Raw genomic sequence first — 14,861 nt, 5'->3', positions numbered from 1 at the left:
TTGGACCAGCCAGACTTATCCAGCCCTTAGCTTAAGTCCCAGCCTGTCAAGTAGATAGAGAGAAGATGCTGCTCATGCCAGAGCCCTGCTTCAGGTACTAAGGGTTCCAGCCCTGCACATACCATGAGTGAGACCACTTTGAATGAGGGGAGCACCTCCTGACATCCCTGAAGTCAAAATTTCCACATGGATAAGAAACTCAGGAGCTTATTAATAAAATGGTGGTTCCTGGGGCCCACACTCATTTTCTGACTACTCAGTTCTCCATTTTAAACCTGTATACTTGGGGTGGGGGGAGGAATTGCCAGGCATTTTGCAAATGTTAACCTATTTGATCCTCCTATCAACCCTACAAAATGGGTATTTTTATTATCCATTTGCAGAAGAAGAAAGAGAGCCACAGAAAGATGATGTAATTTCCCAAAGCTCTGCCCTCTATTAGCTAAGACTTGAACCCAGGCAGTATAGCTCTAGAGCCTAAATTTTTAGCCACTACACAGACCCACAAAAACCTGGCCTTGAGCAGTAGTTCCCAATCAAGGGGGACACATCTGCCAATGTCTGGGGACATTTGGTTGTCACACCTGGTAGGGAGAAGCTACTGGTCTCTAGGCAGAAGCCAAGGATGCTGCCCTAAATATTTGCAACAAAGAACTGTCCAGCTTCTAACGTCTCTAGGTTGAGAAACACTGACCTAGAGCACAGGTGTTCAATCCCAGCTGCACAGTAAAATCACAGAGCTTTCTGACACCCCAGTGCCCAAGCCATAGCCCAGAACCCATGAAATCAGAATCGGGGAGAATTCAAGACATCAGTATTTTTGAGAGCTCCCAGTGACTCCAAAGTTGAAGACCTCAGTCTTGGAAGCAGCTGCTTTTCCTTGCTCAGAGGGAGCACCTGCTTTTCCAGCACCCAGAAGGTTCCCTGGGGGTTTCTAATTGTCTCTGCCACCATAATAGGCTCTTGGTTAACAGAGGCCTCCAGTTTCAGAGAAAATCAGAACAGGGATGCCTGGGTGGTTCAGCAGTTGAGCGTCTGCCTTCAGCTCAGGGCGTGACCCCAAGGTGCCAGGATCGAGTCCCACATTGGGCTTCCTGCATGGAGCCTGCTTCTCCCTCTGCCTATGTCTCGGCCTCTGTGTCTGGTAGTGGTGTATAGGAAATGCACCGGGACATGAGCACAGGCCTTAAGCCACTTTGCTCCCAGATGCCCATGCAGCTACTGGTCTGCACACTCTCCCTGCTACCTCTGTGAATCTGATGAGGATGTCTCCCCCAACCCCCACCAACTCATCTGTGGAAAAATGTTCTCCGAGTACTTTTCCTATTAAGTGAGGAATTCTGTTCCCCAGCCCCACCAACCCACCACTCCCACACAAAGCACAGACCTCAGGAATGGGAATAGAAATGACCGACTTTAATCAGTCTGTGATGAAATGAACCTCTTTTAGAGGTCAGGTAGGGGTGAGGAAGCCCTGCCACAGGTGGGGCATGCTACTTCAGGCACAGCTGAAGCAGAGAGGTCAGAGAAACTGCTGGAAAGGTGGAAGGAGAGGGCAGTGGGACTCACAGCTTCCCCTGAATGGGTGAAAGCGGCTTCTGAGCCCACACAAAGCACCAGCCCCAGTCAGGTAGTGGGTTAGGCCTCTGTGCCCCATAGCAACCCCATGTGACCACAAGACAGCCCCATCCCCTCTTGGTCCTCTTCTTCCTCCTACCCCACAGGGGGAAGCAGGTCCCTGAGCACATACAGCCTGGCCCTTGCTGAAGCTGGGCCAGACAGCCAAGCAGGAATGGAGACTTCAGTGATGCCCCTGGCTCAGCCCCAGGAGCTCCCCACACTCTGCATCTGTCCCAGAAAGGCAGAGTAGCAGGATGTTGTGCCCCAGGAAGGCAGAGTAGCAGGATGAGGGGTTGGCAAGAGTGGCTTCTGCCCAGGGCTGTGATAGCATCCTCAGCAGGGTGACCTTGCTGTGCCTGCCCCTCACACCATCTTAACATCCAGGGCCTGGGCCCGTGATAGGTTCTGGCGCTGGGCTTTGACCATGTGCAGGCGTCTCCCATGCAGTGTGAACTGGGACCAGGTGAACAGCTGCAGCAGAGCACAGGTGATGGGCACCAGCACCAGCAGGTAGAAGCAGCCCTGGCGGAGTGTCGGGGCCTGTGCTGGGGGTGGGGCCGGGGGCTCTGGCCAGGGCTGGGCACTCCCCACAGGGTTCAGTGGGGGCTGCTGGAAGAGATCATGACCTAGGATGAGAGAGCATGCAGAAAGAACAGGGTAAGCCCTGGTCTCTTCTGAAGTCCACAGCGCCACATCCAGTGACACACATGCACGTCTAAACCACAACTCAATTCCTACCCCAACCTTGCTTCTCCCCTGTTGTTCCCTTCTTGGTGACTGGTACCACCATCCACCCCAGAACCTCAGTCTTCCTGGATTCTTCGGCTAACATCGCCACTCAACGGCCAGTCCTTCCCCCAATTCCAAAACACATCCCACACTTCGTTCCAATCCCCTGGTACCACCTGCTCCAAGCTTCCCTGGCCTCTGCCACAGCCTCGCCACGGCCCATTCTCCATACAGGTCAAGGTGAACTTTAAAAAACAGAGCAGACCATGCCACTGCCCTGCTTAAAATCCTTGCAATAGGGCACCAGGGTAGCTCACTGGTTGAGCTCACTGAGCCTTTGGCTCAGGTCGTGATCCGGGGGTCCTGGGATTAAGTTCCGCATCAGGCTTCCCTCTCTGTGTCTGTGTCTGCCTGTGTCTCTCCCTCTCTCTGTGTATCTTTCATGAATAAATTAAAAATTTATTCAATATAAAGTTTTGCAATAATTTTTCTTCACATCAAGAATAAAAGCCAAGCCCTGCCCTGACAGAGCCCTCTGCTTTCCCAGCCTCATCTTCTAACCACTCCTGAGACCTCAGGCCTTTGTACCTGCCCCACCTTCTGTCTGGGATTCACGGATATCTTTGTAGACCAGATTCCTGCCATCGGTCCACATCCTAGGGGTCACCTCCTCAGAGAGGCCTTCCTGGATCACACGAAGTAGCTCCTCAGTCACACTGCAAATTTTACCATCTCTTTCCCCACCACCTGCTATTTTCTTGTTTGGCTGTTTATCACCAACCCACCCATCCCTCTGGAATAGGGAATGTGGAATATAAGTTCCATGAAGCCAAAAACCATTGTTACCTCCCTAAAGGGACCTGGAGCAGCTCCTAGTGGAGAAAGTATTCTATACACATGTTGAATGAATGAATGAATGAATGAATGAATGAATGAATGAACAAATGAAGGAACTATCGAAAGACTGGAAGAACTGGGAGACTCAGTCCCTAAACCCACATGGGAAGAGGCAGAGGAAGGGTGGCCCAGGGACAGCCTTGGTTGGTGGGTTTCCATTCTGTCTCTCTTATGGACCCAGCTTGTCAGCTCGTGTGCCAGGTAAGCTTTGACCCCTGGAGCCTCAAGAGCCCTGTGCCAACCCCCCAGGCCCTCACCTGTGTAGAAGCACAGCAGCCAGGTGCCCAGCAGTGGGGCAAAGGTCTGGCCTGGCTTGGTCACCAGGGCCACCATGCCAAAGAGAAGAGCTGAGGCTGCCTGCTTGCGGTGGTTCAGCACCAGGTCCTCATCCACCAGATCAGTGACCACCAGAGTCAACAGCTTACAGGTGCCCTCAGTGAAGACACGGTTGCTGCCAGCGAAGAGAAAAGGGAACAAGAATGAAGGGGTGAACAGAGGTGCGGGGGTGGGGGGCAGGGGCAGCGCCTACCTGGCAATGAAGAGGCAGAGGAGGCCAGGGTGGTCAGGCCCGGCCAATAGCATGAGCAGGCTCAGGCCCAGCTTGAGCAGGAACAGCCCCCGCACCACAGTGTAGACACCCCAGCGCTGGCACAGGGGCAAGAAGTAGAGGTTGTTGAGGTGGGGAGCGACGTAGGAGATGCCTGGATGGGGGGTGGAGGCTTGTCAGGGGGCACCGCCACAGCAGCTTCCACCATTATCCACATCCTGACAATCGGAATCAGAGCTGGCATCGACAACACCTGATGTGCCAGGTCTGTGCTACGAGCTTCACATCCTTTTACTGAATCCTCACCACCCTTTAGGGTAAGTACTATTATTATCCCGACTTTACAGATGGTAAATGGAGGCCCAAAGAGATTAAACAAAACACGCCCAAGGCTACACAGAGAACAGCAGTCAAGCCGCACACCCAAGCCCCGCAGCCCCACAGCCTTGCTGTGAACCGGCCACTGTGCTGCCTCACCTCTGGGGGGCACCATCGTCCAGATCACCAGGAGAGCAGTGCAGCACTATTCACAGCACAACAGGCTCCGGGCCCTTCCCCCACAAAAACAGAGCTGGAGGCTGGGGGCGCAACCCCACAGTTGGCAGTGGCTTAGGCCCTCTGCAGCCACCACCAGGCTCTTTTGGGGAGGGAGCTGCGGTAGCAGCTGGGGTGCAAGCTTCTGTCCTTGCCGCCAGCCTGGGGCACCCACTCACCCAAAAGGAAGGAGCCTGTGGAGAGGGAGATGTGGTCTGACAACAGATGCTCCAGGAAGAGGGGGAAGAAGTTGCTGTTGAAGTGGCAGTGAAAGACCTGCAACCCAAAGGGGGCAGTAAGGTGGCTGCTGGGCTGAGGGGTGGGGGTGGGGATTGGGAAGGCTGGAAGCCAACAAGGGATTGGCTGGCGGTAGACTTTAACCCCGTGTCCCTCCTTACAGAATGTGCCAAAATAAAACCCAACACCAAATTCCTATTGCTTATCTGATTTTGCTAATAGGTAGAAGGAATGATAAAATTGTCAACTGAATGATTGAGGTTTTTTCTCTTTAATTGAAAACACTTTAGTAAAACATGCTTGATGATATCAATACCATCCCATCTATAGCTGAATTTGGCTAGCTTATTTATATACATGTCTTAGGCATGGCATTTAGTGTTTCAAAAAGATTCTCACAGAGTTCCCAAAGGCACCTCATTTTCACACCCTCATTTTGCAGGTGAAGACAGACAGTCCTGCCTAAGATCACACAGGGAGTTAGGAGTTCTGATGGTACTGGAATCTGGTTCGCCTAACTACCTGACCTGTGTTCCCACTAGCAAATCACCCAGAAGTCCTCACACGAGGCCCACAACTGCTTTCCCAACTTTTAAGGAGCCTGTTCCCTAGAGTGAGGCACATCCTAGCTGTTGAGCTGGGGAGGTACTCCCATACCTGTACCAGGTCCATGCCCACGAACCACAGGAAGTTCCGGTGGCGTGCCAGCTGCCGGAGGTACTGGCCCAAAGTGATGCTGCCTGCGTCCTGGCAGCCCGTAAGCAGCTCTTCTTCACACAGGCTACAGGGCAGAGGGGGGTCACCAATGGCCGAGGGGTGGGCCAGAGCCATCCGCCACCCAGGGCAGCCACCCATCAAACAGGGGACTCAGTGTTGAAATCCCACTCAGAAGAGTGCTGGTGGGAACCCAGAGGGCTGGGCCAGGGCCACTCACCCGCCATCCACAGCCAAGGCTGGGCACCCTGGCTCCCTGCCAGCTGCCTCAACCTGCCGCCTAAGCAGCCATGTGGCCCCCACAAAGCCCAGCCCAGAGCCGGTGGCCAGTGCCACACAGAAGGCGCGGAAGGAAGAGAAATCTTCCTTGTTCCAGAAGGCATAGGAGGCAAAGACAGAGAGGGAGCCAGCCGCACTGAAGAGGGAGCAGTAGAAGTTGAGGTGGGTACGGTCGTGGGCAGAGAGGGCCAGGTCAGCCAGCAAGGCATGATGGTGCAGGTCGACGAGCGTCAGGAAGCCATCATAGAGGCACAGGCACAGCAAGAACTGCAGGCCAGCCGGGGCCCAGGGCACCCAGAATGCCAGGAACGACAGTGCCAACAGCGGCCCATGCCAGCCCAGGGCCCGCACCCGTGCCAGCACCACAGCCCTCGAGGAGAGCCTGGCACCCGACCTGCCGAGGAGAGGAGAAAAGGTGGGAGCTGCTTTTACCAACTTGGCAAGCCACAGCTCCCCCTGCCCAGGCCTCCAAGGAAGGACAGAGGCCCAGAGCACAGGACTCACGTCAGAGTGATCCCACTGAGCCCCACGTCCTCAGCCTCTGATTTAGGAAGCACAACCCACTGGAGGGTATACTCTGTCTGCTCCCTTGCCAGTCTGCCAGGGCTGATGACCAAAGGGTGGTGGGATATCTACTTCTCAGGGTTGGGGGCAGTGCTGGGCCTAAGCAGGGATGGGGTCAAGGAATCTGCCAGAAGCAACAGAGAGCGTTTGCTGTACTGCTTCCTGTTCTGAGGACCTGACAAGCCAAGCTGGGGTAAACCTTGCCCCAGGTGAGCAAGGCAAGTTAGTCAAAGTCATTTCTCCCACCTGCCTGACTTAGGAAGGGAAAGAGCCTGGTCAAAAAGTGTAAATGGTCTCCCTTTCTTTCCCCACCCCAAACAGAGGCACCCCTGAGCCATCCCCAGGACACAAACCGGGGCTGGGAGCTGAGGAACTGACGGTCACTCAGCCAGCCGAAGAGGGGGTCGTTGAGGCTGTTCCAGAGGAGAAACACCGTCTGTGGGCAGAGGGGAGAGGGGCAGGTAGGCTCCAGGCGGCTGCATCTCTCAGAGTTTTCCCTACCCAGCCTGCTCACCACCCCTCAAAGATGAGCCCAGCTTTCCTGCCTGCAAACCTTTGCAAAGAGGCCGTCCCTCTGCTAAAACCTACTCTACCGAGATGCCTGGGTGGCTCAGCAGTTGAGCCTCTGCCTTCAGCTCAAGATGTGATCCCGGGTCCGGGGATCAAGTCCCACATTGGGCTCCCTTGCAGGGAACCTGCTTCTCCCCCTGCCTATGTCACTGCCTCTCTCTGTGCGTCTCTCATGAAAAAATAAATAAAATCTTTAAAACAAAACAAAAACACTCTACCAGCCACTACCCCCATCAAACTCCCACTCATCTGGGGCAAATTTATCCGGCTGATGAATTAATATATATGAATATATGATACCACATATGTGAATATCTAGAACAGTGCCAGACTCATAGGACAGTGGCCAGGAGAAGGAGGACTCATGGACACCTCCAGCTCCAGCTTTTCTTGCTGAATCATGGAGGGCAACCTGGCCTGTCCCATGCTCCAGGCTGGGTGGCACCCAGCCCTGCAATCTGCCCAACTCCCATCCACTGCTGGCCTACCTCTCCAACCCAGAAGGCAGCTTTGTTGATCTTGTACACTGAGACAAAGGTGTCCACATAGTAAAGCAGGAACACATTGTGTAGAATAGAGATGAAGAGGGCCAGGGAGCCATAGACCACAGCTGTAGGAAGGCCCAGCATCCAGGCCTGGAGCCTGCCCAGCCCCATGGCTGCCAGCTCAGTGTCAGCCCCAGGAACACTGAGGAGCGCTCACTTCCAAGAGCAGTCTGGCCATCCTTGTCCCTGGGGAAGAAGGAGCCAGTTAGCTGCAAGGCTCAGAGCCAGCTCTACTGGCTCTACTGTAACCCCAGATCTCTGAATCATTTAAAAACTCATATCCAGGGGCACCTGGGTGGCTCAGTCAGTTAAGCATCTGCCTTTGTCTAGGATCATAATCTCAGGGTCCTAGAATTGAGACCCACATCAAGCACCCTGCTCAATGGAAGTCTGCTTCTCCTTTCCCTCCCCCCACCTCATGCTCTCTCTCTAAAATGAGTAAATAAATCTTTAAAACAAAACCAAAAAGCCCCTCATTTCCACTGGGAGGAAGTTTGTAGGCAAAATAAAGCTGGAGAACATCAATGACATAAAGTTGAAACAGTGCTGGGCTAGATACACCACTATCGAGAGTAACCCAAGACAACTGATAAAGGCGTGGGAAAAGAAGTCAGGCATCCCATGAGTGCTAAACCAGGTCATGTGCTAGGGCAGTGTGCTCAGCATCTTCTTTCATCCACACCGTCTTATCACAAGAACCTTAACAATCTGGACGTGTCAACTGTGGGCCTGGGCACACAATGCCCCCTATAACATCAGGCAAGCTACTTAACACACGCCTCAGTTTCCTCTTCTGTAAAAGGGAAAAAGAGGGATGATCATGCCTACTCTGCAGAGGAATGTCAAGATCAAGTGAGGTAACTCTTGGAAAGTGCTCAATAAATAGATGGTGGTGGTGTCATGATTATCTTTATAAAATGCCTACAAAGTTTATAGCACCATTATAGTGTTAAAAAGAGAGCAATCCCAAGCTCAGAGATGTTGAGTCATTTGCCCAATGTCATACTGCAAAAAAGCAGGGGATCTGACACCACCTGTCTGGTTCTGAAGCCTTTCCTGCTACTTGACTTTCTAAATCAGGTTCCTATGCACTGTTGGATGGAACAGAGAAAATTGCTGTGATGTCAGGTTCCATAGATATATAAGTGAGAGTCCACAACCACTCATGCACTTTGATTCTGGAAATTCCACCTCAAGGAGCCAGCCTCAAAGGAATACTACAGCGATGTTCACAGCAGCAGCAGTAATAAAGAGCAAAAAATTGGACATGGCCCAAGAATGCACCAAATGGACAGGCTCAGCAAGGCCGACACTCCAGAGAAGCACGTGGACCACGCTGATATGCAGAAGAGAAACCTAAGAACATGTTACATGAGAAGAAAGAACAAAGCATGGGGTGGGTGCCTGGCTTCCAACCGGGCTGACTTGTATGCAGAGGCTGGATGGGCAGGTTGACCACGAGAGGGGAGGAAATAAAAGTCAGATTTTTATTAGAACGGGCTTTCTCAAACTGGAACGTGCTTTCCAGTCACACAGGCACTTCATCAGAATGCAGATTTTGACTCAGGAGATCTGGGGAGGAATCAGATTCTGCAGGTAGTAGGCTGCGGGGCGGTGACCACAGTACCGTGACCAGTTTCGGTGGCAGGGGGCAGGCAGTGAGGCTTGACTTGACATAGGCCTGACTCCTTTTTTAGATTAAAAGCTGCCATTCTCTTTTCAGAAAAGTAACCCTTTGTGTGCTTGGCTGATCCCCAGAGGGAAGCTATGAGGATTTCCCTCTCTCAAAATCCCTGCTGTGAGTTAAATCCTGTCCCCCACCCCCTATAACCCCCCCACCACCACACACACACACACAAAGGCATGTTCGAGCTCTAACCCCCAGTACCCAAGTGTGACCTTATCTGGAAACAGGATCTGTGTGGATGTAACCAAGTTAAGACGAGATCACAGTGAATTCAGGTGACCCCTTACAGGGAGAGGGAAATTTAGAGAAAGACACACACAAAAGAAAGAAAGACAGCTTGGGACACCTGGGCTCAGCAGTTGAGCGTCTACCTTAGGCTCAGGGTGTGATCCTAGAGTCCTGGGATTGAGTCCCGCCTAGGGTTCTCTGCCTGTGTCTCTGCCTCTGTGTGTCTCTCATGAATAAATAAATAAAAATCAAGAAAGAAAGAAAGAAAGAAAAGAGAAAGAAAGAAAGAAAGAAAGAAAGAAAGAAAGAAAGAAAGAAAGAAAGAAAGAAAGAAAAAAGATAGCTGTGTGTGGACAAAGGCAGAAAGTTTAAGGATGCAGCTAAAAGCCAAGGACTGACTGCCAAGGACCACAGGCAACCACCAGAAGCCAGAAGGAAGCAAGAAATGAGTCTTCCCTAGAGCCTCTGGAGGGAACATGACCAATCAGCGTTTTTTCAGACCGTGAGAGAATAAATTTTGGTTGTTTTCAGCCACCCAGTTTGTGGTCATCTGTTCCAGTAGCCCCAGGAGCCTTACACATACCCCCAGGGGCTGTTCCTCTTTGAGTCCTCGTGACTCAAGCCTGCCCATGGTGTGGTCGACATGTTGGAGCATGCATGCATGCATGCATGCACGCACACACACAGAGCTGAAACTTTAGCCTCCCATCATGGTCAGGCCCTGGAGAGCCAACTTCAACCCTAACCCAACAGTAATGACCCCCCAGGACCTTCCCCCATGAACCCCTATGGCTCCCACTCTGTGCCCAGGGGCCTCTGTCCAGCCTGACCTCCCCTGGGTCTTCAAGTCACTCTCTCCTCTGGCCAGGCTTTTGTTCTCGGCAGCATTCCTCCCAGAAGTGGCCTCCCATCTCCCCATCTTTCAGGAGCCGGCACCATGACCAGATTTTCTCCAGCCCCTCACTGATGCCTCCTGCCACTGTACCACACTCTCCTGCCTGCCCCCATAACACCCCAACTGTGGAGTTTCCCAGGGCAGGGCCTGCATCTTTGCCCTTCATCCTTGGAGACAGTGGGCTGGATGAAACTATTCTCTGGTAGAAAAATAGGCCCTGAGGGGGGAATAGTGAGGGAATCCCAGTGGGGTCTCTCAGGCTCATTGAGAAATGAGGGAATGAGGGCAATTCACTCAAGAGATCCAACTGGTGCCCGCCTATGCCCAGTGTTGGGGAATGAAGAAGTTGAAGCAGCCAGAACAACCTGGAAGCAGCTGGTAAGTCTGTGAGAATCTTTCCCAGGCTCCAGTGATCCTACCTTGCCCCAAAGCAGGAGGATGGACAGATAGCCTCCCCCTGGAGCCCTGCAGCCCCCAAATGAACATTTGGTGGGAAATGCTTCCCCCCCACCAGCTTTATTGAGGTACAAGTGACACATAATGATCTGCACATATTAAAAGTGTACAGCCTGATTAGCTTTAACATATATATACACCTGTGAAACTGTCATCACAGTTGAGATCATGAACATATCCATCATTCTAAAAGTTTCCCTGCCACTTTCTAAGAACATAGAAGGAAAACACAATTGAGGGTCTCTTAAGTCCTGACTCTACCAGTTACTACGTGTGTGACCTGGAGCAATTTGCTTAACTTCTCTGTGCCTGTCTCTTGATCTGCAATATGCCATCAACCTTCTGAAGACTATTGTTAGCAGTCAAGGAAAAAATACTCTAAAGCACTTAAGTGCAGTGGACACTCAAACTTCAGCGATTATTGCTATTGAGCCTCTCAGACCTCCTGAAGCCACCACACAAGGACGGGGTATTAATCTAAAGGTGCTTTGGGGATGTAAATCACAATGTCTACTTCCATTGCTTATCCTTAACCCAGCTCACTTTCTCGGGTTCCCCAAGGGCTTTCAAAATCACCACCACCCTACCATCACCACCACACCACCACCACCAACACCAACACCACCCCGCCACACACACACACCCCTGCTACCATCTCACTTCCAAAGCCTTTGTCCAAAGGGAGTGAAGCCTCCCAGCCCCCTACCCAGATATCTAGTGACCTACCCTGGTTGCTGGAGTTGAACCCTGCAGGCAAGCCCCTGGCCTTGCCACCAGCTGGCTCCCTGCACTAGTGCTGGAGTAATGGTAGAAAACCTCAGAGGAAAAAAAAAAGAAAAAAAGAAAAAGAAAACCTCAGAGGATTGTGACATGAGAAAGGCGTGACTTTTGCCATCAGGAGAGGCTGAGTTTAAATCCTGTGTTTCCTACTAAAAACGCAACCTCGAGTGACTTACCCTATCTGAGCCTTGGTGTCCCCACCTGTAGAACGGGAATAATAATGCCTATCCTTCAAAGGAATGTAAGGACAACGAAACGAATGTCCAGAAGCCCCCAGCATTGTTACATGGAAGATGTTCAGAAACTGGCTTTTTCTCGGGCTCACTCATAAACGATTGGAGTAGGAGCAAGGGAATATCCTGGTAATCTGGCTCCTTCCCATGGTAAGGGAATTTGAGAGAAAAGATAGGAGAGGAGAGTCTACAAATAGCAGGAACACATGCACAGTTCAAGAGTGCCAGATACAAGCCCCAGCCACAGGCCAGAGTTGGAGTCAGGGCAACCAGTCCAGGTAAGCCTCTGCCCAGGAGAGAGCTGGGGGAGGAGTATGCAGGGCCACTGCAGCCAGTTTCTCTTCCAGATTCTACTCCTCCCTCAGGAAACACCTTCCCCTTCTTATCCTCCCCACCCTCAATACTTCCCAGCAGAGAACAACAGCCCTGCCTCTCCAGGGGAGGAACAGCTTGGAACCCACACCAACCTCATTGCATAAGCTGGGTGAAATATCCTGTATCCCAGCCAACGCCACCCCCAGCTTGGCACCTGGCAAGAGCATCTGTTGGAGGTCCCCAGAGCCCACTCCACCCTCGTGCTGGGATGGTCCCAGTTATGTGGCTTTGAGCCAGCATTTCTCTCTCCCTGGGCCTTGGTCTCATCTATAAAGTGGGGATGATGCCAATTTTAGTATATGTGCTGCCGAAGCGAGCACTGGGGATGATGCCAACCTCTTGAATTGCTGCAGGGCTGGAACACAAAAGGAATATAAAGCACCAAGCACAGTGCCTGGCACATAGGAGATCTTCAACAAACAGTAGCTACTGTTATTCTTTTTCATGTCTCTGAAGCGTGGTTTCATGATCTTTAAAAGGTTTCATTCACTCAGTGTCCCCTTCTGTCCAATCCATGACTTAAGTAGTCTCTCCAGCACCCAACACTGATGCCTCTTGCTGCCTGGTATATCCTGCCATCCCTCAAATTCTCTTTTAAATGCCACCTCCACACCTTTGTTCATGCTGTTCCTTCCACTTAAAATACCCTAGATGTAACTACATATCATTTCTCAGGCATCTGGGTATGTCTGGCTTTCACATCTATCATTAAGAATTCTTACAACCCTTGTTACTATTTCCATCTAATTTTATAAACGAAGAAACTAATGCTCTGCTCTGGAGGTTAAATAAATCAAAAAGCTATTAGGTACTGGAGCAAAGATTCAAAACCAGCGTCTTTGACTAAAAAAAATCCCAGCATTTCTCATGTCACTATGCTCAACCCCACCACCATCTAATCAAATCCTGCTGATTCAAGGCCCAGTTCAGTGGCACAAGCCTTCCCAAGTAAACCTAGTCAGGTATTCTTTCCCCTTCCTCCTTTATCAGGACCCAGATGCCTCCCATACCCTCCACCAGCACCCAAGCTCCTTAAGAGCAAAGCCAGGTCAGACCCCAGTTTTCTACTCCGTGCTTCCACCAGGCTCCTTCACACAGTAGGTGCTCAGTGAATGCCTGCTGAGTCAATTTGCCCCTAAAAGGCCAATTTGGCATCCACAGAACTAGGGAAGAGCAGCAGCCCTAAATCCTGCCGCCACCCCCAAATCCCACTATGCACCTCTGTTCAGCTTCGCTGTGGGTGTCAGAAAGAGGCAACCAGGAGAGCCTTGATGTGCCCTGAATAAAACATGTACCGCAAGGCAACAGGTGCACAAAGGGGAAGAGTGATAACAAAAAGCAACATTTTAAAAAAAAAAAAAGCAACATTTATTAAGCTTGTACCATGTGCCAAGGAAAGCGAATACAAGAGAGCTATGGAAAGAGAGCTCAGGGCAAGGAGGTAGAAAGACAGCAGATCAGGGGGCTCCGTAAATCACACACAAGAGTCTATCCTGAGGACAGTGGGATGGGGGGGGGCACTGCGGGCTGGTGAGGTGACAGAGCCACATCAGTTTGGAAGGAATCCCCCCACATGAAAACTCACTCCTCCCGACCCATCGGGCTTCTGGAAGATAAAGAACTAGAATGGATGGAAACAGTAGCATCTCCCTGATTTGTGAACCAACCTATAGTGGTAGGGGGCTGGTGGGTTTGGTGGAGGAAACCAAGAACGCGGGATGGGGCTCCTAGAATGAGGGACATCAGGAGGGTGGGTGCCGATTCCCTCCAAAAGGATTAGTGACTGTATGAAGCAGTTTAATGCAGAGGGAAAAGGCTGCTAATAAGCATAATTTGGAGTTGGGAACCCTGAGTCAATCTGAACTTTATCACTACTAACTAGCTACCTGAGTTTGTTCCTGTATCTGTGAAGCAGGAGAAAAAAATTCCAGTCTCTACCTGTCCTCAGGAGCATCCAATGAAATGAAGAGGTGTAACACCCTGCACGAATTATTAGGTGTGTCCTCTTCTCAACAAGCAGAGGACCTCTGAATTGTCCGCTGCCTTTCCTGTTTCACACTTGCTTTGTCTCCCTGCCCCATTGCAGGGTCCAGCCCTGGCAGGAGGCCTTCCCTGGCTTGGGGGCAGTGGGACACCCTCCACTCCAAATAGTAATAGGCTTATCCTACTCCTCACGCTGGAAATGAACTTTCACCTTCCTGGGGGAGGGACCTTCCCCCTCTCCCTCCCCCACAGGTCACTACTACAGAAGCACTGGAGGATCAGCGACCTCACCTTAGCACCACCCACCGCCTCTCCCAAGCCACTGAGGAGTCTGGGGCTAAACCACGAGCTCTTTACTCAATAGCTGGCGCTGAAACATGTGGCTCTTCGGCCAGTCTGCACATTAAAATCACCTGAGGGGCTGCTCCGTACCGAGGCCCAGGCCTCACTCCTGACCAATTTAATCGGAATTGTCAAGGATGGGTCCCGACGTCGTGTTCTTTTAAAGCTCCCCAAGCGGTTCTACTGTGCCACCAGGGTTAAGGGCCATTATATTAATTAAATGGATCCCGGCCTGATGCATCCCGCGACCCCAAGCCCCCAAGGAGCCCTTCGGCCAAGGATTCCACCCTCACCCCTTGAGCCCAAACTGCTCCCACCCTGACCCAAGGACTCTCCCATCCCACAACCTGATCATCTCTGGGACACCACCCCCCCCAGCCCCCCGCGCAGACAGCCTCCAGGACTCGCAGAGCAGACAGCGTTCCTGTCCCCCGCGGGTCCGTCCTTTGTGTCGGATTGGCCCCCAGTCCGGCCCGCTCCTGCCCCCGCGCCCGGGCCGCCGGCCAGCCCCTCACCGCAATCGTGGCAGGAGAGAAGCCTAATCCTGCGGCCGCCTGGAACCAGGTGCGAGGCAGTGCGCCTGCGCGCGTCCCGCCAGCGGCTTCCCGGGCCGCTCCCTCCTCCCCCAGCCGGCGATTGGCTCCGC

General features: G+C 52.1%; 1 protein-coding gene across 4 annotated transcripts; it reads right to left on the bottom strand.

The window, feature by feature from the left end:
• Nucleotides 1-1,395: 1,395 nt before the first annotated feature.
• Nucleotides 1,396-14,861, bottom strand: MFSD13A (major facilitator superfamily domain containing 13A). Of its 4 annotated transcripts, none has more exons than XM_072739874.1 (10): nt 14,731-14,836; nt 14,287-14,395; nt 7,180-7,422; nt 6,475-6,557; nt 5,499-5,951; nt 5,222-5,345; nt 4,507-4,603; nt 3,776-3,947; nt 3,504-3,697; nt 1,396-2,246 (listed from the first exon to the last, which is right to left on the bottom strand). In XM_072739874.1, the coding sequence occupies exons 3-10, from the start codon at nt 7,345-7,347 to the stop codon at nt 1,984-1,986; spliced, it is 1,554 nt and encodes a 517-aa protein (XP_072595975.1). In that variant the 5' UTR covers nt 7,348-7,422; nt 14,287-14,395; nt 14,731-14,836; the 3' UTR covers nt 1,396-1,983. The 4 variants fall into 4 exon arrangements, with proteins under 4 accessions (XP_072595975.1, XP_025848627.1, XP_025848642.1 ...); XM_025992842.2 differs by having other exon boundaries at nt 11,229-14,398; nt 14,731-14,793; XM_025992857.2 differs by having other exon boundaries at nt 14,287-14,398; nt 14,731-14,793.

The sequence above is a fragment of the Vulpes vulpes genome, chromosome 15 (genome assembly GCF_048418805.1).
Source record: "Vulpes vulpes isolate BD-2025 chromosome 15, VulVul3, whole genome shotgun sequence".
In the NCBI taxonomy this organism is placed as follows: Eukaryota; Metazoa; Chordata; class Mammalia; order Carnivora; family Canidae; genus Vulpes; species Vulpes vulpes.
This window is presented reverse-complemented; position numbering and strand designations above follow the sequence as displayed.